Raw genomic sequence first — 25,151 nt, 5'->3', positions numbered from 1 at the left:
TTGCTTGGAATACAGCTGACATGTTACTTCAAGAATTATGCAAACTGTTCAAACTGGTAGCTAATAGCTACCAGAATTCCGATGGACATCTAAATTAGCAATACCATCAGCTAAGATTTTTGAGGCCACACATTGTGCCAAACACTCTACATACTATCGATCAATTAATCATTAATTAAACCCTAAAAAATTGATACTATTATTAATAATCATCTTTTATAGACAAAGAAAATGACTCAGAAAGGTTAAACATACTGTTTAAGGTTGTAGGGCTAGAAAACGGAAATATCAGAATTTAAACCCAGGCAGATTAAAATCTTATCAGCATTCTCTTCATATCTAGTTTCTATCTCTCTATGACTTGAAACATCAAGACACTGTAAAAAGGAAAAAAATCAAACTATAACAAATTAAGTTTTTATTTCAATCAATAAACACATACAAAAATCTACATAAATGTATTTCACAATAAATTTCAGAACTGACCTCATGTTCGTTGTAACTCACTGAATTATTCTTTTTACCAAAGTCTCTAATAACAACAGAGACTTAATGTGGTAAGAATTCATTGATTTCAAAGTCTTGCTTCCCTTTAAAAAAACAAAACTCTTTAATGCATCCAGAGTCCAATTAAAAATAATTAATGAATAAAATAATTCTTTACTCCAGCCCCAAGAACTGGGGGTTGAACCCAGTGGTCCTCCAGCCCTTTAAAAATTTTAAGGCAGGTTGTCAATAAATTGCTGAGGCTGCCTCAAACAATCTTCCTGCCTCAGCCTCTGGGGTCACTCCCACCACCACACGCAACAAAGTATTTTTTTTAGAAATGAATTCTTAAATGGAAGGAAACCTTCTAAATGGTAACAATCCAAAACCAGAACTTCATTGTCACAAATAAGAAAATGGAAGTGAAATAAACCAGTTGCCTAAGGTTCAAAAGTTAATGAAAAATAAAGCCAAAATTATAACCCAACTGAGTTCAAGTTTTTGTCCATTAGAGTTGCACCCAATCTCTTAACCCATTAAGTCTCAATTTTTCAATTCTGAGAATATAATAAATATTCAAATATTATTTCAAAGTTAACATAAAGGTGTTTGGGGGTTTATTTGTTTTTGGCTCAGTTTAAGTGTTTGGTTTTTTTTAAGAGAGAGAGAGAGAGAGAGAGAGAGAGAGAGAGAGAGAGAGAGAGAGAGAGAATTTTAATATTTATTTTTTAGCTTTCGGCGGACAAACATCTTTGTTTGTATGTGGTGCTGAGGATAGAACCCGGGCCACACGCATGCCAGGAGAGAGCACTACCGCTTGAGCCACATCCCTAGCCCCTCAGTTTAAGTTTTAAAGGTGTTGCACACCTAGGACAACTGGACAAAATGGGTTAAGGAAAGTATGTTTTTAGCAATATGGAATCAAAGCACTCAAGCATGCTAGGCAAGTGCTCTACCACTGAGCTACATCCCCAGCCTTCTTAGTAACTATTGGCTCAACATTCTCATCAGAAACTAATTTAGATGGTGGCAAATATGGTATTATTCTAAATTACAAGTTTATAATAAAATTCTATTGCTTTAATAATGCAATATGATGCCAACAAATATTGTCACACAAAGTGTGGATCCACACAAATTTTAAAAATCAAGTATGAACACTGAAAGGCTAACATTCTCTTAGTATACTAAGTCTGAACTGTCATTTTATTTTCAAGAAGAAAAAGAATCATTTCTAAACTATCTTTTCTGAACACTGTAGAACACTAACTTTTAGAGCAGCAAATCCACAAATGATAGACAAATGGCTTTCTCTTACAAATTAAGTAAATATAAACATCAAATAAATACATTAGGATTATTCAAGTTCACTAATGATCAAGAAAATGAAAAACAGAAATGTGATATTATATATAGTGAACTAAACACAGTCTGGAATGTATTAAGCACAGATATCAGTAATATAAATAACTTCATTTTTGCAAATAATTAAAAATATACATAATGTACAATTTGGGGCACAGACCTGTGACCATTTTGGAAAAGTTAACTGACAATATTATTAAGAATCATTAAAAATTTTACATTCTTTGACTAGTAACTTTTCCAGTCACTTTGATAATATAATCCCACATAGGGAAAAAATATTCCCCTTTCCCTCTCCCCACACATTGTCCTTCCTTCCTTACCCAACCTCATTGTCCACAGAATTTTTAAAGATGATGAAAAACTATTAATAACTACAATGAGAAATGGCAAGCACACATATATTCAATCTAATATTTAGTAGCCATTAAAAATGACTGTCTAGCTGGGTGTGGTGACACACGCCTGTAATCCCAGTGGCTCCGGAGGCTGAGAAAAAAGAATCAGGAGTTCAAAGCCAGCCTCAGGAATTTAGCCAGGCCCTAAGCAACTCAGCGAGACCCTGTCTCAAAATAAAATACAAAAAAGGGCTGGGGATGTGGCTTAGCGGTTAAGAGTTCAATCCCTGGTACCAAAAAAAAAAACAAAAACCTAATGGTTTCTTATGTTACTAACTGGGTAACTCTTTTCTTTGTTGTTTTATTTTCCAGTTTTTTTAATGTTTATATCTATTCATTAGAAAACCTTTTTCTAACATGAATTAGTTCATCAGTGAATAAGGCAATAATTTTAGTATAATGCAAAAATAACATTGGTTTATTATTTTTTTTCCTCAGCCTGTTGTTTACACTACCAAATAAAAACAGCTGAACCCCAAATAGGTTAACACCATGAAAGCATCAAGCTGCTGAAAATACAGTGCTGTACACAATTCTCATTCAACCCATGTTCTTCCTCTTGGCACAGCTTGGCCACATGGTCTTTCTTGGAAATGCTTAGTGAGCTTTTCTCCAAATCTTTATGCATTTTACCCTGGCCTCTTAAATGCTGTAGCTTCAACCATCCTTTCACACCTTTTTTTTTCAATCCTAAAATGACTGTAGTATTAAAATATTTAGTATTCTTACTAATGTATTTTTTTCCTTAACATTCTATTACAAAGTTGCAGTGTTTTAGGTGAGCTGATCCATCAATTAGGCACAATTTCAGTATTTTTAGAATATGTAATATTGCTACAAAACAGTATATTCACAATAAAAATCAAGAAAACTTAGTTTTAGTTATTTGGAAAATTCTAGTTTTATGCGAAACCATGTCTTAAAATGAACCGAAATTTTCCACTAGCAGAGTGTTAATAATATGCACGATCAGTTTCCTTCATAAAACAAAATGTGTAAAGAACAAAAAGGAAACCTGAGCTAGTGATGTAATACTTCCTTTTTCTAATCGTTTAAGAACAGTACTTCAACAAACCACATACAATTGATATATATAATAAACATCACTCAAAATAATTATTTAAGGCCAAGAAAATATAATGGAGAATATTATGTAGGATTTGAAAAATATACTCTAAAATTTTTAGAGTATAATTAGCTTAATTCAAGTAATTAATACAACTACTAAGAAACCAATTTCTAAAGCCAAGCCATGGCTACCAAAAAAGTACATGAATGTTCTAGATAACTGAGGAAAGCAAATTTGTGTCAAGACCTTCAATCTTCTACAGTTAAGGAAGGAACAGACTTTGTTCTCACAAAGAGATTCAGAAGTGAAGAATTTAATAACCCTGGTACACTCACTCATTGGTTGATATTAACACTGATCAAAGAGGAATACTTTACAGAGATTAAATGAAAAAGGAAATTAAGTCACAGAATTTTATTATCTAAAACATTCATGCTGCAATACAGAGAATAAGGTGAATTATATTGACAGCCTTTTGATCCAATAGAGCAAAGAAACCGACTAACCATAAATCTTTGATTTAACCACACACATTTATTAACCTATCTTATTTTCCCATATCTTTACCTCATTGTATTGAAGACTAAATAAAAAAAAAAAAAGTTTCTTTTTCACACATGCTACATTCCCAAACCCCTTCAATATTTGGGGGGGGGGGGGGTACTGGGGATTGAACTCAGGAATATTTTACCACTGAATTGCATCCCCAGTCCTTTTTATTTTGAGATAGAGTTGTTCTAAGGCTTACCTCAAACTTCTTATAAGAACTATTTACTGATACCCATTTTCTTTCTTTTTTGGTACCAGGAATTGAACTTAGGGGCACTAAACCACTCAGCCACATCCCCAGCCCTTTTTTTAATTTTATTTAAATTCCTGTGTTGCTTAGTGCCTCGCTAAATTAATGAGGCTGGCTTTGAACTTGTGATCTTCCTGTCTCAGCCTCCCAAGCCACTAGGATATAGGAACATGCCACCAGTACAGACCTGATTCCCATTTTTCTATAGGACTGTCTTTTTGAAAATTTACTTGCAATATTTGGATATTAATTTTTATGTCATATAAATATCTTTCCTTAGTAGATGGCCTGTCTTTACTGATTGCCTTTTACTAAAATCTTTCTTGTTAGTACTGGAGATTGAACCCACGGGTTCTTTACCATGGAGCCACATCCCCAACCCTTTTTATTATTACTTTTAAAAATCTTGAAACAGGGTTTAAGTTGCTTAGGGCCTTACTTAGTTGCTGAAGCTGGCTTTGAACTTGGTATCCTCCTGCCTCAGCCTCCAAGGTTGATTAGATTATAGGCATCCACCACCACATGCAGCTTTTGACTATTTCTTAACTTCCATATGGCAGAATTTAGTAACTTTTCCTTTATGGTCCACTGTTTGTTTCATAATTTTTGCCTTTCACCTTTAGTCTTCGATTCACCAAAAATGCACATTTATTCAATTCTTTGAAAATATATGGATATATATTATTCCAACACTAGTTATTAAAAATCTTACCCTCCCTGTTGAGAACCAATCTACCACTGGTCCTCAATATCCATGCACATGCTCACGCTGGATGTCAAGAAGGCAAAGCCTTTATCTAGTCCATTTCTCAGTTTTGTTTGCCATAAGCGAGCTTGAGGGATGACTTTGACGTTTTCCCCTAAACAAACATTTCTTCTTTCAATCCTAACTTATTTAGAATATATTGTCTTAATTTATGTTATTTTTCTTCAAAAGATTTTTGTTACTGATTTCTTAACAACTGAATTGGTATTACAATGGTTTGCAAGATAATATATCTCTAAAATCAGTACTTGGTTGCCCTTCATGATTCAGTTGATGTTTCTATGGTGACTAGATGAAATATATGTTCATTGGATCAAGATTCTTAAATTTCAACAAGCAGTTTTTAAATCAAGCACTGTTTAAATTTTCTACATCCCTACTGATTTGTTTTTGTTTTTGTTTTGGGGGGGTCTGCCTTCTTTATCAAATATTGAGTAAGATATATTACAATCTCACCATACTGGTGAAATTTGTCAATTTTCCCTTGTAGATCTGTTTATTTTTGCTTTTTTAATTTCATGATTATGATCATTATTTGCATAAAAATTCAAATCTATATTTTCCTGGAAAAATGAGTCATTTACCATTTTTTTTTATTATTGTTCAAAACATTACAATGCTCTTGACATATCATATTTCATCCATTTGATTCAAGTGGGCTATGAACTCCCATTTTTACCACGTGTACAGATTGCAGAATCACATTGTTTACACATCCACGTTTATACATACTGCCATATTAGTGTCTGTTGTATTTTGCTGCCTTTCCTATCCCCTACTATCCCCCCTCCCCCTCCCTTCATCTCTCTCAACCCCATCTACTGTAATTCATTTCTCTCTCGTTTTTTCCCCCCTTTCCCCTCACCTCCTCTTATATGTAATTTTGTATACCAGTGCAGATCTCCTTCCATTTCCATGCAATTCCCCTTCTCTCTCCCTTTCCCTCCCATCTCTCGTCCCTGTTTAATGGTAATCTTCTTCTCATGCTCTTCCTCCCTGCTGTTTTATGTTGCCCTCCTTATATCAAAGAAGACATTCGGCATTTGTTTTTAAGGGATTGGCTAGTTTCACTTAGCATAATCTGCTCTAATGCCATCCATTTCCCTGCAAATGCCATGATTTTGTTATTTTTTAGTGATGAGTAATATTCCATTGTGTATAAATGCCACATTTTTTTTTATCCATTCATCTATTGAAGGGCATCTAGGTTGGTTCCACAGTCTAGCTATTGTGAATTGTGCTGCTATGAACATCGATGTAGCTGTATCTCTATAGTACAGCTCTTTTTAGGTCTTTGGGGAATAGTCCAAGAAGGGGAATAGCTGGGTCGAATGGTGGTTCCATTCCCAGCTTTCCAAAGAATCTCCATACTGCTTTCCAGATTGGCTGCACCAATTTGCAGTCCCACCAGCAATGTATAAGTTTACCCTTTTTCCCCCACATCCTCGCCAGCACTTGCTGTTGTTTGACTTCAAAACGGCTGCCATTCTTACTGGACTGAGATGGTATCTTAGAGTGGTTTTGATTTGCATTTCTCTGACTGCTAGAGATGGTGAGCATTTTTTCGTGTATTTGTTGATTAATTGTATATCCATCTCTAAGAAGTATCTGTTCAGGTCCTTGTCCAATTTGTTGATTGGGTTATTTGTCTTCTTATTGTTTAATTTTTTGAGTTCTTTGTATACTCTGGGTATTAGGGCTCTATCTGAAATGTGAGGAGTAAAAATTTGTTCCCAGGATGTAGGCTCCCTATTTACCTCCCTTATTGTTTCTCTTGCTGGGAAAAAACTTTTTAGTTTGAGTATGTCCCATTTGTTGATTCTTGTTTTTAACTCTTGTGCTATGGGTGTCCTATTAAGGAATTTGGAGCCCGACCCCACAAGATGTAGATTTGAGCCAACTTTTTCTTCTATCTGACACAGAGTTTCTGGTTTGATATCAAGCTCCTTGATCCATTTTGAGTTAACTTTTGTGCATGGCGAGAGAAAGGGATTTAGTTTCATTTTGTTGCATATGAATTTCCAGTATTCCCAGCACCATTTATTGAAGATGCTATCCTTCCTCCATTGCAATAGCACCTTTGTCAAATATAAGGTAGTTGTAATTTTGTCATTTACCATTATGTATCAATTCTTTTTGTATCTAATGATACTATTTGTCTAAAAGTCTATTTAAAATGATAGACTAGCTTTCTTTCTATTAAATTTGCCTGGTGCATCTTTTTCCATCATTTTACTTTCAAAATTTTTTACCTTGTTTCCTTGCAGGCTGTTTTAGTCCATACATAACTGAACATTTTTTAAAATAAGGCATGCAAATATTTGGATTTACTTCTACCATCTTACTTAGGATCATGCTCTTACCACATCAATTTTTCTGTTTTCTTTTCTTGACTTTTTTTTAGGGCGGGGGGGGGATTTCTTTCTTGTTTCATTCTTTACTGCCTACTAATATGGAAGTTATATACTTACTATTGTTGAATAGTTACCTTAAAGTTTTTATAAAAAAACACTAAATCATGTTTATTTTGCTTCAGGACAATAAAAAGATCTTTCTGAACACTAGCTCCAATTATTACTTCCTGGTTTCTTTTTTTCCTTTTTTTTTTGGTACTGGGGATTGAACCCAGGAAGGCATTTTATCCCTGAGTTATAACCCTAGCAATATTTTATTTTTTACTTTGAGAGAGGAGCTCATTAAGTTCCTTAGGGTCTTGCTAGTTTTCTGAGGCTGGCCTCGAACCTGCAAGAATGTGATCCTCCTGCCTCAGCCTCCCAAGACTCTGGGATTATAGGCATGTACCAACATTCGCAGCTCCTCCCGGTTTCTATCATATTAACTGATGTTTCATTCTACCTTTTTTTTTTCTAAAAAGAAAATTATAATAATATCTTAGCACCCTAAACAAACATTTCTTCTTTCAATCTTAATTTATTTAGAAGATATTTTCTTAATTTATGTTATTTTTCTTCTAAAATGTTTTGATACTGATTTCTAACTTAACTGAATTGATATTACAATGGTTTTCATCATAGGATACTATCATTATTTCTTCCAGTCAATTTTTATTAATTTACCCCTATACTTGCCATTCTCGTTGATCTTCATTCCTTCTTAAAATTTCAGACTTTATAACTATGATCATTATCCTCCTACTTAAAAACTAGCCTGGAACTAGTGTAGTTCAGTAGCAGAATCCATTTGAGAGGCCTTGGGTTTAAATCCCACCAGCACACACCTACACCTACACCTACACTTACACACACACACACACACTTACTTTGATTTTATTTGTCTGAGCATATATTTATTTTCTCCTTGTTCTTGAAAGAGATGTCTGCTAGCTATAGAATTATAGGTTGTTATTTTAGCTTAGTATGTCATTTCATGGTCTTCTACTTCAATTATAGTTATTGAAACTAGATATTCCTTTGAAGGTAATCGGTTTTCTCAGATTTTTCCCCAATCTTAATCTTTTATTTTCCATTTTCTTGTCTATGTTGCATTATGGATTTATTCAGATTTGCCTTTCATAACACCAATTTTTCTTCAATAGAGCCTATTTGTTTTATACCTCTCCACTAAATTTTAATTTCAATGACAATTTTCATTTCTAGAATTTGATTCTTTTTCCAAATGTTTGTTCCTTTTCTCATTTAAGCCATTTATTGAACATATAAAGTGTACTTATTTCTATCTGATAATTTGAAATATGAACTCTTTGCAGGTCTGACTACTTATTCTCTTATACTGCCCTATTTCTTTGGTTGGTTGGTAATTTTTATTAAAAGTTACTTATTTCCATTATAACTTTCAACAATGGGAATTCTTGGATAATAATGATTACACTAAGTTTCATTATTCCCATGGGAGTAGTAATAGAGCAGGATTATTTTATTTTAGGTATGATGGAATCCAGGGGCACTTAACTAAGCTACATCTCCAGCCCTTTTTATTTTTCAGTTTGAGACAGGATCTAGCTAAATTGCTTAGGCCTCACTAAATTGCTGAAGCTAGCCTGGAATCTCCTGCCTCAGCCTCCTGAGTCACTGGGATTACAGGTATGCACCATCATGCCCAGCTCAGGTTCATTTTAAATTCTTAGCTTCGGATTTTAGTGTGGACATATGCTGTAAATCAGTTTAAGGGCTGATTCGTGGTAGTAAATTTTCAGTGAGATTTTATTTTTCCCATTTGCAACAATATTCTCAATTTTCTACTGACATGAAGGAAAAGAATCTGTAGAGAGCACAAAACACTTGGAATGCTCTGCCCTATAGGGCTCCAAATTAATGAAGAAGACTATTCCTGCTAAATGCTCTACCTTGACTGAATCTGGGCTTTGCTTCTTAACCCTTGAGCCCCATAAGGCCAACAAAATAGAAGCTCACCTGATTTGACAAACACCCTCAATGCAAAAACTAGTTTTAGAACTCAGCTTACTTCACTGGGTTTAGTTTCAGCCTAAGTATTCTTTACTTTTTGCTACAGTATTGATGCATCTAAATTATTTAACCAGTATTTTAGGAAGTTTTCAGAAGAAAGCTGGTCCAGGTATTATTAATCATGCTGCTGAAAACAGATGTTTACAGGGCTGTGGCTGTGGCTCAGTGATAGCACACTTGCCTGGCATGTGTGAGGCACTGGGTTCTATTCTCAGCACTGCATATAAATAAATAAAATAAAGGTCTATTAACAACATATACGTACATACACACACACACATACACAGATGTTTACGTTAGTTTCTCATGGCAATGTCAGGAGAGTACATTATTCTCTTTTTTAAACTCACCAGTTTTTAAGGGTTTTCTGCCTTAGCACCTTGGATAAATTTGACATAACTCCCATCCACCAATAACAGTTGCTTGTTATGATGGTACTTCCCAACTAGAAATATGTATAGGCCATAGTTGTGGAGGTCAAGGTAACCATACACATTTTTAAAAAAGTGAGACAGACCTCTTCCTGTCTCTTTTTAAAATCATATTATTTGAATATAAGAAATATTTTAACCTGTTAATTATTTTTCAAGCTTGTGACTTTAATCAAAGTCTGCCTAAAGCATAATGCTTATAGAGACTGCTCTATTATGTGGGACTATTTGCCACTGTATCAGTGTTTCTCAAATCAGTCTGTTCCATGGATACATTCTGGGGGTTTACAAGTGTTATAAATTTTCATTTTGTGATTTCATTCCAATAACAAAATGAAAAATGTACTTCAACATTTACAAAAAACAAAATAAGTGACTTTTCAAAGAAAACCTTTTCAGAACTAAAGGTGATGATATTCAAAATGAGATTTTTTTTTAAGGGATTCATACCTTATACAAGACTGAGAAACTGATCCACATTTAAAGGTCTCACAATGCTGTGTTCTTTTTTAAAAAAAAATATTTATTTTTTTAGCTTTAGGTGGACACAATATCTTTATTTTATTTTTATATGGTGCTGAGGATCGAACCCAGTACCTCACGCATGCTAGGCGAGTGTGCTACTACTTGAGCCATATCCCCAGCCCCTGCTGTGTTCTTTACTGGATTAAAATGCTTAGTTCTGAATCTTAGTCTTCATTGTACTATGGTCACTGTACCTGAATATATAGGTCTACAATCCTTTCTCTAAAATCCCCAGGCTCAGATATATTTTAAAATTCAGAATATTTTGGATTTCAAGAAAGTAATACAATGTATTTATGAAATGTTATAACCCAGTGAGATCTGAAGCAATATTTCATAATAAAAATGTTAATTTGGGGGGGAAATGTATACTTACACTAAGGCGGGTACAAATAAAGATCCTCAATAGCCTTATTAGCTCAGCTCATGATGTACCATTAAAAAGGTTAAGAAAACTTTCAGTTTTTAGCACATTTTTAATTTCTAAATCATAGATATAAACTTATAGATTATCTGCTACAGACTGGAAATCCAAATAAATTTCATTAGAATTTTATAAAACACCGCAGATCAGATTAAGCTCTACAAAGGTGGAAGAGCTCATCTTAAGATTTATGAACTTAATATACAAACTTTGTGATATTTTTCCAACTACTTCTGAGTATCTTTTTGTGTACTGTGGCTTGATAGCTTGGGATACAAAATAATAACTGCCTGATAAGAACTATGTCATGAAAAACTATAATGTCATAAGTACCTAAATTTACAGAGAATTTTAAATACATTTCAAAGCTGAAGTATTACCTACATTGGACTATGATGTTAGTTAGTATCTCTACATCTATCAATGTGGATAAAAAAGAAAGAAAAGTCTGAGAATTATGCATTTCAGGACATTCTGTCCTGATTCTTTTCCAAGGAGTTTCAAGCAGAAACCTTTTTGCTTGTCCTACACTCACATCTCTATTATGAGAGTTGTTAGATTCTATAGTAAATAATGCACACCTATAAAATGAAAGCTTCTTCCTTGAGAAAGGAATTAATATGCATAATACCAGGATATATGAAACAGAACTTTAAAGAAGTTGTGAACTTGAAGTTAAAATGAAGAAGGATAAACAATTTCAATAATAAAAATATTACAAAGGTAAAATTTAAATCACTAGAATTTATGTTAATCACTTCTGGAGATGGTGAAGTTCAAGAGAAGGAGTTGTGAAGAGATACTGCCTGTGTTCAAACCCTAGTTCTGTCAGTCACCAAATTAGAATTACAATGATACTATACCTACTTTCATAAGATTTTAATAGAAAATAAATGAGAACCCTAAAAAAGCACTTAGAACAGAGATACAAAGTAAACACAATGAATACTAGTTGCAGACATGGTAATTATGCCAAGTTATCATTGTCATCAACTTTAAAATTACGACTTTTCTCCATATAAAGTAGATTCATACCTGTTATATTCTTTAATACAAAAATTAAGGTACAAAATCAGTAATAATACATTGGTGTTTTGAAGTTGTGAAATTATACAAGAATTTTCTATTAAGGATGGGTCTCCCTCATGACCAATAGCATCCACTGGCAAGGCAGCCAAACGTAATTAGGACTTCTCAGAAGAGTGCTGCAATCGCTATTTCATCATTTTTTTTTTTTAGGACACAACTTTCACTTCCTTATTCTATTTGTTTCCTTTGGCTATATTTTGCTAATCACACAATGTGTTGGAATCCTTCTTCAAATATTTTTTTAGTTTAAATAATATAAAACAACTGATAACTTTTAATATTTTATTATTAATGACCCTGAAAGATATAAATTCCTTTATAAAGAGCTGTGCCTGATGCCAACATTCTCACACACAAAAGAATTTATAAAAAATAAAGAGAATAAATACAGTACCTCTGAAATTTGTTTAAATATTTATTTTAACAAAAAGACAGCAACAAGTGTAAGATGATATAATATAAACAGGAATATAAGTACATACATATAGTTACATTAATTCATATACAACTATGTAGAACCTACTATCCTATTTCAGAATTCTTATGAAGTTAAAATACTAAATATAATAATTTCCTATCTACTTTCTAGATATTACTTAGATCATGAATTTCAGCATAGTGTCTCTAATACTTTTAATTACTTACTATTTTCAAACCCAGGGTCTTGCTCATGCTCTATCCTCTGAGCTACATCCTCAGCTCAAAATAGTACTTTTAAAATATGTGTTCGGGGCTGGGGATATAGCTCAGTTGGTAGAGAGTTTGTACAAGGCCATGGGTTCAATCCCCAGAACCATAAAAAAAATTAAAATAAAAATTAATAAATAAATAAGCGCTCATTAATATAATGCTTATTTAATGGCCCTCAAATCAGCAATTCTCATCATAAAGGAGTACACTTTAATAAATTATAAAGAACCACAGCAAATAAAGAATAACTGCAACTAATTCAGTTCCATTTATATGTTCAATTTTTTATAAGATGGTTTTAAAATTATTGAATCTCTTCATGCTACATTTTCAATTTTAATTAAGCATCTATGTTACCTATATTACGGTTCTTACTTAGAGTTCTATTATTGTTTCTCAGTAATTTTAATTGTTGAAGTTTATTTTTACTATACTAAGAATTCTTATTAGTAAACAAAATATAGCACTGAAAAAATTATTATTTTTAGTCATAGATGGACATAATACCTCTATTTTATTTATTTGTCTTCTTATGTGGTGCTGAGGATGGAACCCATGATTCACACATGCTAGGCAAGTACTCTACACTAAGCCCCATCCCCAGCCCCAATAGTCAATTCTTAAACACTACAAAGCAAACTTACTCAAATTTATTTTCTCCCTGTACTCTGGAGCCAGTCATTAAACACTCCTTTCCTCATTACCTTCTTTAGGTAAAATCAATTTTGCTGTATCTAATAGGCTTTTACTACACTGAAGTGAAAGAACCATACCATCTGTTAACATTCTATAGAACTGTGAAAAAGTTGAAACCAACACTTGAGCAACAGTACCAAGAAGCTCTGAAGACCAAAGTCAGTCCTGTGCTTAAAGCAAAGGATGATTCAACTCAAACTATGACAGCGTTTAACCTACAGACAGTTGTTTCTCACCATTTGGACCTCACCATACTAGCATCCTACTAAAAATCTGTTCCATTAAATACTTAAACATCTGAAACCTGCAGTACCTGACAAATGAACAGCATTTTTTGGTTACAAATTTAAAGAATTTATAATTTCTAATTCCTTTTAGGTTGTCTTAATGTAAGGTCCTTGCTTAGCATCTGGACAGCCATCTTTAAGTGACAGCCGCCATTTTAAGAAAAATTTCACTTTACCTTCTCATTTTTGGTCATTCCACAGTGGCCTATTCCCTTTATGGGAAGGGACATCCTCAAAAGGTGGGGGGCTATGCTTTCCTTCTCCCCTCATACATGCTTCCATCCAGACTCACCTGCTGCTCCCCTGATCCTCACCCTTACCTTAGAACCATCCCCTATTCTGTCTGCCAGTGCCTTCCCATTACCCCCTTCTGAGGTGGACCCTACTGTTTGAAATGTTTCAAGTCCTTTTATCGCCTCACACCACATTCAAGTCCATTTACATTTGTCTCAAAAACCCCCTCCATTTTCTGGCTCAATCACAATCCCTGGGTTCAATCTCCAGTAATAATTTTTTAAAATATATTTTTGGTCGTTGATAGACCTTTATTTTATTTTTTTATTTATATGCAATGCTGAGAATCAAACCCAGTGCCTCACATATGGCTAGGCAAGTGCTCTACCACTGAATTACAACTCCAGCCCCTCTAGTAATTATTCTAAAAAAGAAAATAATAATAATTTTAATAAAGGCAGATAGGGCTGGGGATGTGGCTCAAGCAGTAGCGCGCTCGCCTGGCATGCGTGCGGCCCGGGTTCGATCCTCAGCACCACATACGAACAAAGATGTTGTGTCTGCCGAAAACTAAAAAAATAAAAATAAAAAATAAAGGCAGATAATAAAATCTCACTAATAATCCCTGAAAACAAGAGTAAAACTAAGGGCTCCATATTCACTAATTTATGTACTGATTTTTATGCACTTTTGAAACAAAAGCATGATTAATTTAACACAGAATTAAGTAGATTTAAAATAGGATTAATCTAACTTCTACATATATCTAATTAAGAAAATATAGTTATTTTGAATTAGTGTTGAAGACTTGGGGACAGAAGCACAGGACAATAATCTCAGAGACTTGGTAAAGTAAGGCCAAAGGATTGCAAATTAGAAGCCAGCCTCAGCAATTGAGTAAAACCTTGTTTCAAAATTTAAAATAAAAAGGTTAAAAAAAAAAAAAAAAAAAAAAAAAAAGGTTTGGGGATGTAGTTCAGTGCCCCTTGGTTCAAACCTCAAGGCAAAAAAATAAAAGATAAAGTAGTATTGAAAGAAATCTAGAGTAAACCCATTTATATGACATACTATGGGTTTAGAACAGCTACTTAGAAGCTTCTGCCAATTATTACTTGAAATCAACATTGCCACAATAAATTTTCCTTTTTTTTTTGGACCGGGGATTGAACCCAGGGACACTTAATCACTGAGTCACATCCCCAACCCTTTTTCATATTTTATTTAGAGACAGGGTCTTGCTGAGTTGCTTAAGGCTTAGCTAAATTGCTGAGGCTTGCTTTGAACAAAGAATCCTCTGCCTCAGCTTCCTGAGCCAGTGGGATTATAGAATTGCGTCACCACACCCTGCTCCTTTATTTATTTTTATTATAATTATTCAGTAATATTAATTATACAAATTAACGAGTTTCACTATGGCACTTCCATTTAGATATATATTGAGCTTTGATTCTATCTACACTCCCCATTCCTCTCCTTTGACTTCCCCTCTCCCCATGCCACTCCACTTTTTCAAGAAATAGAAGAACTCTATTATATAAAATGTAACAATATTTTAAAGATAACAAAAAAATGCAAAATATGGGGAAGGGGGGAAAGGTCACAAGTCAAAATATAGCTGTTGGTACAATATGCAAACTGGCTTACATATGTTCTCAGAATTGAATAATAGTGATCTTCTCAATTCAAAGGAAAGGAAAACAACTTTTTTATTTATAAGGTTTTATTAAAACTTTATTATCTAGTACCATTAGTCCACTAGCAATAATAACATACGATAAATCATAAGAAAAAACAGAAAAGGAGCATTTGATAGTCACCTCTAAACAGCTTATCTGTTTTAGGATATAATTGTTTTCATGCACAGTTGTGCTCATGGTTACCATGTTATAATGCATACGTTATATGGTCAAGTTTTCTATCCCTAAAATTCTCCCTGGACTGTATGATGGAACCAAATACATATTTACCTGCTTTTTAGAAAAGAAACACCACTATGACTCCAGAAAAATCATCAGTCTAATAAAACCTAAAATCTTTGATAAATTGGCCTATAAATTCCCAAAAATACAGACATAGAAATACAGAATCCAGTTTGTTTCATACCACCCCAAGCTTCTTGAATATTCTAAGCTCTTTCAATCCTTGAGCTTTTTGGAGGGATTTAAGGTCCTTTATCCCATGCTTCAAAACTGCTCAAAGTCATCTCTCCAGATTTCTTTGAATTATTTGCTTTCTCTACCAACTTCCTTAACATCCTGGATACAATCTTAATATAGAACTTACTATTATGATTATTCATAATTATTTGTTTACCTTCCTGTCTTTGCTATTAAAAGTAGGTCTAAAATTGATGATGCTATTCCACAATAATAAATACATTTTTCATAGAAACCCATGAAACATATAAACCAAGACAAAAAATTCATTAAATAACACTTTTACCTTTTGCTACATACAATGCACTGAAATTTTCCAATAGACTAATTTTTAGGAAATTCTGGACACACTGGGCACAATGGCACATGCCTATAATCCCAGCTACTCAAGAGGGGGAGGCAGGAGGTTTGCAAGTTCAAGTAAAGCCTGAGCAACATAGCAAGACCCTATCTCAAAATAAAAAAGCCTGGCACAGTGGTGTACACCTGTAAACCCAGGAGAGACTGAGGCAAGAGGATCACAAGTTCCAAGCCAGGCTCAGCAATTTACCAAGACCCTGTCTCAAAATAAAAAATAAAGAACTAGAAATGTAGCTCAGTGGTAGAATGCCCCTGGGTTCACTTTCTAGTACAAAAAAATAAAGAGGAAAAGAATGAAATAAATTCCGCACAATTAACTATATTGATTTGAGTACCCATTTAAGCAATATTATAATACTAGAATATAAATCTTTGTACCCAAAATACAAAACATTCATTATTATGCTGTAGTACAGACCATAAAATTTAATAAGCAAATGTTCTTTTTTGGGTACCATGGATTGAACTCGACCACTGAGCCACGTTCCCAGACCTATTTTGTATTTTATTTAGAGATAGGGTCTCACTGAGTTGCTTAGCACCTTGCTTTTGCTGAGGCTGGCTTTGAACTCGGGATCTTCCTGCCTCAGCCTCCAGAGCTGCTGGGATTACAAGCATGTGCCACTGTGCCTGGCTAAGCAAAGTTTAAGTGAATGAATAAATATAGCAGCATGCTGTACTAAAAATAATGAAAGAATAAGGCTTTTAAGTCAAGCAAACTCATTAGCTACCAACTTATGCAATCTTTGACAAATGACAGAATCTCACTGAATCCCAGAGGTTAATTCCACTTTCTTGATATCCTACAACAACAAAAAGTAAAAGTATTCCTGTCAGAGTAGGCACTCTTTAATATTAGTTTCTCTCCCTACCTTAGCATTCTTTCCTACTCCTTCCTGGGGGCATATCATGATCTTGTTCTGGCAAATAAATATTCCTTTTCTTAAAGACCTCAGATTGTACTACAAAAAAATGCATATTTTTAATGTGACAAAGTGGAGTTCAAATACCCAGCACTGCATTTACATAATCTCTCATTATGTTCCTTTATTTACAAGAACACAATACTCTCTTCAGTGTTGTTACTAGGAACTAAATTATAGATTCATATCTATATGAATTCATGCTATACAATAAAAGGTATCAATTGTTGCTTTAATTATTAACCTCATTTTTCTTTTTCTTTTTTCTTTTGTGATACTTAGAATTGAACTCAGGGATACTCTACCATTTAACTACATCCCTACCCCTTTTTATTTTGAAACAGGGTCTCACTAAGTTGGCCAGGCTGACCTTCAACTTGCAATCCTCCTGCATTACCCTCCTGAGTAAGTAGGATGGCAGGTGCGCCCCAAGGTTCAAGGTAAGAACCATACCTGGTTCTCAATCTCATTTTCTTTTCCATAAACAAATAATCATGGTCTATTTATACAGAAAAGAGCTCAGAGTCTGTGTTCTTTTTCCCAATGTGCTCTTCCCCAAAATACTTTTCAAATCACTTCTCAGAAAAAAAAGGCATCTGAGTAGCAAAAGCACCAAATACTTATGAAAATACTATGAAGGAGAAAAGAATTTTCCTATAACACAAACTTTTTTTAAAGATATAAATATAATTAATGATAATTAAACTATCCTGGCAACAACAGTAACATATCTACTTGGGAAGAATCAAGTAATATTCTGTTATCTGCGCTGGTAGCAAAAAGATGGCTATTTTATGGTATATACATTAAATCTTTATGATAATAGCACATTTTCTAAATGGTTATTTAAGTAATGAGAATTAGCCTTTTAGGACTTCAATAACTTTCTGTTTATAAATGTCAATGACCACATGCACATCAGATAGGATATATAAAGAACTCAAAAAACTTACCACCAAAACAAACAAACAATCCAATCAAAAAATGGGCTAAGAAGCTGAACAGACACTTCTCAGAAGATACACAAGCGATCAACAAATATATGAAAAATGTCCAACATCTCTAGTAATCAGAGAAATGCATATCAAAACTAATCCAGGGGCTGTGGGTATAGCTCAGTTGGTAGACTGCTTATCTCACAAGCCCAAGGCCCTGGGTTCAATCCCCAGCACCCCAAAAACAAAAAACAAAACAAAACAAAAACTAAGATTTCATCTCACACCAGTCAGAATGGCAGTTATCAAGAATACAAACAACAATAAGGTTTGTCAAGGATGTAGAGGAAAAGGCACACTCATACATTGCTGGTAGGACTGCAAATTGGTGCAACCAATCTGGAAAGCAGTATGGAGATTTCTTAAGAAACTTGGAATGGAACCACCATTTGATCCAGCTAACTCACTCCTCAGTCTATACCCAAAGGACTTAAAAACAGCATACTATAATGATGCAGTCACATCAGTGTTTACAGCAGCTGAATTCACAATAGTTAAATTGTGGAACCAACCTAGATGCCCTTTAATAGATGAATGGATAAAGAAACTGTGATATATATATATATATATATATATATATATATATACACACACACACACACACACACACACACACACAATGGAATATTACTCAGCATTAAAAGGCAATTGCAGATAAATGTATGGAGTTGGAGAATATCATGCCAAGCCAAATAAGCCAATCCCAAAAAACCAAAGGCCAAATGTTTTCTCTGATAAGTGGATGCTGATCCATAATGGGGGCGGGAAATGGAGGAACAGTGATTGGGCGAAGGGGAGGGGAGGGGACGTGGGACATGGGGGCAGGAAAGAGGGTGGAATGAGATGAACATCATTACCCTAGGTACACGTGTGACTGCACATATAGTGCAATACTGCATCGTGTACAACCAGAGAAATGAAGAGTTGTGCTGCAATTATGTACAATGAACCAAAATGCATTTTGCTGTTATATATACCTAATAAGAATAAATAAATACATTTTAAAAATAAAATAAACGTCAATAAAATCAAGACCTGTGGTGAGGAGGTAAATATTATTTCGTGTTTGAATGTGGCCAACTACAGAGAGTAGAAATAATGTCTCTCACTTATCACTCATCTCTTAGCACCTAAATACAGTAGATACGCAAAAAATACCTGAGTTTAAATTTTTTTATGGAAAAGAAAACTAAGTTGATGGAAGTAAAAAAAAAAAAAAAAAAAAAACCACGAACAAAACTAGGTCAGGGCCTTTAATTGCTTAGTGATTTGTTTCCAAAGAATACAGTACAGAAGGGGGAGGGTGGGGTCAAACCTGACAAAGATGACAATCATGTGATTAAAGGTATCAATACTTCACCTCTTGGGTCTCCCTCCCTAAAATCCACCACCCCAGTTTCCTGATGGGAAAAATATCATACAAATCTCCGTTAAGGGGCATTCTATAAAATTTCTGACTAAGTCTTAATACTGTTAGTCATCAAAAATGAAAAAAGTTAGTTGTGACAAATGTACCCTAGTAATGTAAGAAGTTAACAATAGGGGAAACTGGGTGAAGTATACTCTGTGTACTGTCTTGCAATTTTCCCATAAATGTAAAACTATTTCTCTTGAGAATAAATGATGATATACATTATTTTATTTGGTGGCAAGACAGTATTCTCATATGATGGAAATAACGGTTATGAATACAATAGACCTAGGTATCACATAAGTCTATAGCATTATGAAATTAGATAGACCAAAACAAATAAATGCCCCTTAAATTCTAGTTTCCCAAAGCATTCTTATTTCTGAACACTTCAATTATGGACTCATAAAAATTAGTTAACTCTGTCACCTCTGCATTTCCCTACATCTTTACTACAGATCATGTTTACCTTAATATCTCCCACTCATCTTATATTCAACTAACTAAACTCACCATCTTCTTGATAATGAACACCTTCCAAACCTCCCTTGCAATTATTCATTTTCCCTTCAATAGTTCTCTTTCCAATTCCCCTCCATTACCAGTTAGTCCTACATATACTGCAGTCAAACAAGCCTTCCTCAAATAAGGATTTTATGCTAGGCATGGTGGCACATGCCTGCCATCCCAGCAACTCACAACTTGTGGGACTGATGAGGTTGATTCCAAGTTCCAGGCCAGGATGGGCAACTAATCAATGCCTTGTCTCAAAATAAAGCTTAAAAATGGTTGGGATGTAGCTCAGTGGTAGAATGTCACTAGGTTCAATCCCAATACCACAAAAGGGGTGGGGTGTTTATGTCATTCTCCAGATGATGATGATGATGATGATGATGATGATGATTTTGGTACCAAACCATATTTAAACTCCAAAGCAACGTTTTCAAGACCATCCATAGTTATTCTTTTTTACCCTTCACTTGTAAACACAGTTTTTTTAAAGTCCTCACACCCTAAGTTTTATTATTCCTGTATACAGAAAATTATTACATTCTTACTAAGCATATAACATGGAGAAAATAAGTCTCCTTTAAGTAATCAAAGACCTTATAACCCAGCTGGGGTGATAAAATTTAAAATATAACAAGGTATATGAGAATTTATTTTGTTAATACTATATTCTCAGTTCCTTATAACAGGGCCTGGCATATGATAAATCCTCAAAAATATTTATTAAATGAAAACAAAGCAGTATAGAATTCTATATCCCAAAAGAATTACATTCTATCAGAAAAGGGAAAGAATTTTCAGTTAGAGAGATGAATATGGGTCTAAAAGTTCTATGAATCTAAGGTTCAGAGGGCAGTCAAGATTTCAGCCAGGCCTCAAGATTAAGTAGATCTTCAGTAGTCAAGAGGATATATACATGTGGATTTGCAACAGAAAAATGTTACATCAGTTTAATTATAAAGAAGTAAGATTGTTATACCACAATGAGGTAGTGAATAATAAACAGTTTCTGTAGGTTAGTGGGAGAAGACTGGAAACAAAGTTTGAATGGTCTTGAGAAGAAGCCTGATATTCATGCTTGATATAAGGGGTGTGTTCGCTTGAATGATACAATCTGCAAGATTAATGGGGGTAACATGAAAGTTCTATTTGAGAAAGCAAAAAGCCTTCCCTTATCTACTCAAACCTTCTAAGGTCTTGCTCTCCTTTTAACTCATAACAGCACCTGACTGCATCACACAGTTCTACTTCTAACTATATCTTCTCACAGTGTAAACTTTTTTTTCCAAGTGTACTAATGTTTTTTAACCTAAGAACAAGGATCAAATCTAGACCTCTTTTTTCTTCCATAAGTAATCAAGAAAGTATAGGGGTCTCAAGACTATTTTTGGAGTACCATTTTTGCATTTATATAAAACCCAGTCACTAACATAACAACAACCAAAAAGCTAAGGAAATTAAGTTGGGTTTGGTAATACCTATTCCCAGCAACTTGGAAGGCTGAGACAAGAGGACTGCAAATTGCTGAGCCTGAAACTGTCTCAAAATAAAAATTTAAAAGGCTGGGGATGTAGCTTAGAGGAAGAGCACTTCTTGGTTCAATCTCCAGTAACCAAGGGCCAGGATAGCCTACCAGCAGAGGGGTACAACATTAAAAAACAGAACAAGTACTAAGCAATAAGGTGCCAAAAGAATAAGTCCTTTTTGGTTGGTATTTTTTTTTTAAGTTTAATTTTGATAGTCAAATCTCATAAACTAATGATGTAAATTAGTTACCCTACAGCATGATTTCAGGGCTCCCTACTGATCTCATCATCTCATTTACTTTTCTATCTCAACTAAGCACTGGTCTCAGTGGTCAGTATATACATTTATTTTTCAATTGTACTTTCTTTTCTGCACTGACACCTATGGTACCTTTTCAATATTTTTCCCTATTAACATGACTGAGTACAATTGTTAAGCAGCAATTAAAATTCCAGTGTTGCTATGACTCTTGACACAATTCTTTTACAGATTTAAATATTTCCTGTGAATTAGCATTTTTTTAGGAAGACTGATTCAAATAAAAACTTGTTACAGAAATAATACAAATCCATCAAAACATTCACAAAATGAAACCCCATGCATTAGTAAGTACTAAGGACTGTACTTAATTAAAAAATGTCCCCAAATCCCCAAAAGTTAACTTCTGACTTTTTTGAAGGGTGGGAGGTACTGGGAATTGGACCTTGGGAGCTACACCCTCAGGTCCTTTTTATTTCTTTTTTATTTTGAGACAGGGTATCACTAAGTTGCTTAGGGCCTTGCTAAATTGCTGGAGGCTAGCTTTGAACTTGCAATCTACCTGCCTGTTTTCCAGGTCACTGGGATTACAGGCATGCGCCACTGTGCCCACCTATCTTCAACTCTTTGACCTTTCGCTTTTATATATTCTAAAAATCAAATTTCATTCCTTGAAATAAAATCTGTTCATGTTAAGGTTCATATTAATATTTTTTTCAAAAGTTTAAGAAACTGCATATACACAAATCAAACTAGTATCTATTTTATCCCTAAAAAAAGTATTTTCGCTGTAATTTTATGCATTTCAGGTCATAATTTATATGTAAAACGAGAAAAATTGAGATTTTTCTAAAACCACACACACACAAAAACCACCCAAATGTGATTATTTCTTTACAAAGTCAGTCATTAAGGGTTTTGAAATTTCTCAGAGTCGGGAATTCCATAATGCACTATTACTTCCCATTACTCTGATACCTAACACTGCTAACATTTTAAAAGATAAATCATCAAAACGACGTCAGACGGCAAAAATGTCAACACACACCTTTTCAGGACTGCAAAAGAAACACTTAAGTCTTATGAGTCGAATGATACTTATACAGACTTGAACGATTCCTCTTTTTCCTCTTCCCCATCTCAAAATGCACCAAGATAAATCTGTATGTGAAGCTACAGCAGTTTCAAAACCCCTTGGCTACCAGAAAAGCCTCAGCCCCTAGCGCCGCTAGGGCACTCTATAGCACTCAGCCGGCCACGTGGCTGTCACAATCGGAAGGAAGAGAGAAGAAACAGCATCAACTAACCTGAAAATAAATAACCTCACTCCTCCCCGCACATCGGAGTTGAGGTAGAAGGGGAAAAAAGTCTATTATTTCTTTGCACGCTAAGACGTTTTTCCTCGTGAAGGGAAAACGAAGTACTGGGACTGTGTTAATGCGACTTTAAAGCAGAAATCAAGTGCAAGAAGATCCCTAGAATGCGGCTTTCCACGGAACTGGCTACCCTAACTCCCGGGAGCTGCGAAGGGAACAGAGGCATTTTGCAAGGGGGGAAATGGGGGTGGAGTTAAAGAAGAGGGGAGCACCGAGGGCTGCGCACCTGGACTGCTTTCCCTCAGCTCCCACTTTTCTGGGTTCCAAGCAGGCTGCTACTGCACAGGGGCAAACTCTTAAGGCTGATGGGCCTCTCCCACCACAGATCTCTTACTCTGCCTGGAAAGAGAGGACCAAAGGGCAGAGGCAACCATGGCCCCCAAGGGGGCGGTGAACAGGAAGTGTCCATATTGCAGCGCTAAAACACTAACTCCCCACACGCCAACAGTTACCCTCGGAGGCGCCCCGGGCTCCCGCTGGAGGAGGAACAAGAGGGTGCCCGGGTCCAACATCCCGACATCCAGGACCCACGCCCGTCCACCCAACGCACCGCAGCCCGAAGTTCGCGCCCGGCCGCCTCCCGGGGCACTACTTGGCGTGGCCCAGCCAGTCCCGCCTGGGCCGCCGAGGACTCCACGCCCCGCACGTCTTGTTCCACTCGGAGCCGGGAAACAGCGTTGCAAAGGCTCCCGAGGGGCTTGCGGTACTTCCCCAACAGCAGATCGCCCCGCGGACGAGCCCTCGGCGTCCTCGGAGCTATCCCCCAGCCTGCCGGGAGCCGACACCCGTGCCGCGGTTTCCGCCGCGACACTCCCTCCGGGAGATCATTACCTCTCAGGAAAAACTCCTAACTCCTCACGGGGCCACACTTCCCTCAGTTCGACACCCCCGGGAGCCCACTTGCGATCCGAGCCGCGCGCTGGGGACACCCCCGCGCCGGCGCCAATTCTTCACGGGACAAAAATGTCCGGGCGCGTCACGGGACAGCCGCCTCCGCAACCCACGCCCGGCGCCGGCCGCACGCGCTGCCTCCGCGCCCGGGAGCCGGGCCGCTCCGCCCGGGACTCACCGTCAGCTCTGCCGCCGCAGCGGGGAAGCGAGGGATGGGCCGGGAAAGACACAATATGGCAGAGCACCGCAGCTGCTCCCTGTGGCTTCCAGCAGCCGCCTCCGGGAAGACGCGGCAACAAGCAGGCAGCGGCAGCTGCGGTGGCGGCCGCGGCAGCACCACATCCCCCTCCGGCTCGCTTCCTCCCCCTCCTCCTCCCGCCCCACTGCCATGGCAACGCGGCGCCCAGGCAATTGGCCCCGCCCCTTTTTCCGTCCCCGCCTCCCGCGACCCCCACTGAGAGGGCTCGGCCCTTCCCTCTCCGTCCCCTCCCACCTCCTACTGAAGGGACGACTCGGGTGACCAGAGCGCAGGGTGACCAGAATGGCAGGTGGTGTTGGCATGAAATGCGGCGTCCACAAGGGCGGGGCTCGCAGGCAAGGAAGGGCGGAGAGGCTGTGGGCCGGTGCGGAATTCGGGCCGAACCCTGGCTGGGGAAGGCGGGAAAATGGAAAGGTCTCGCCTGTCCCGGGAAGGACCTATAGGAGCGCAGCGGAGGCGCGGCGCGGTTGCTGAGTGGACTAGCGGGCGCGGGGCGGGGCGAGGGTGGCCGCCTGGGCTGGTGGACCCGGGATGCCAGTGCTCTGCTTGCGATGACTGCCCTGTACTGCCCGAGGTTCTGTCATTTCTCCCAAGAGCTTTCCTCCATTGGCCAAGCCTCAAAAGCGCTTTAGGGACTATAAAGCATTGCTATAAATTTAAAGTAGCGTTACCCTCACTTGAGTGAAATTTTGTAGAAACTAAGCTCCGCGAGCTTGTGGTGGGGGAAAAAATGGACTCTGGAACCAGATCCAAAATTAGTAAGAATTGAATTTACTGAGCG

At 36.5% G+C, this 25,151-nt stretch overlaps 2 protein-coding genes across 4 annotated transcripts in view; one reads left to right on the top strand and one right to left on the bottom strand.

Moving 5' to 3' along the window:
- Foxn2 (forkhead box N2) overlaps positions 1–24,657 on the bottom strand; it is a 50,926-nt gene extending 26,269 nt beyond the window's left edge. Inside the window, exon 1 of one of the 3 annotated variants that reach the window (XM_071601555.1) lies at positions 24,605–24,657. The gene's annotated coding sequence lies outside the window, so the exon portion shown is untranslated. Of the gene's footprint in view, positions 1–24,051; positions 24,112–24,289; positions 24,566–24,604 lie in introns of those variants that run through there. The other 2 variants (XM_027934512.2, XM_027934513.2) reach the window with 2 other exon arrangements.
- Positions 23,593–24,813, top strand: LOC139701713 (basic salivary proline-rich protein 4-like). The gene has a single exon (XM_071601252.1). The coding sequence runs from the start codon at positions 23,593–23,595 to the stop codon at positions 24,811–24,813; it is 1,221 nt and encodes a 406-aa protein (XP_071457353.1).
- The last annotated feature ends 338 nt before the right edge of the window (positions 24,814–25,151 follow it).

This window comes from Marmota flaviventris, chromosome 14 (assembly GCF_047511675.1).
Source record: "Marmota flaviventris isolate mMarFla1 chromosome 14, mMarFla1.hap1, whole genome shotgun sequence".
In the NCBI taxonomy this organism is placed as follows: domain Eukaryota; kingdom Metazoa; phylum Chordata; class Mammalia; order Rodentia; family Sciuridae; genus Marmota; species Marmota flaviventris.
The sequence above is the reverse complement of the archived record's forward strand: the minus strand, read 5'-3'. Positions and strand labels throughout refer to the sequence as shown.

Excerpts from the sequence above, each read along its gene's own strand:
- LOC139701713 (XM_071601252.1), top strand. The coding sequence starts at position 23,593 with ATGGCCCCCAAGGGGGCGGTGAACAGGAAGTGTCCATATTGCAGCGCT.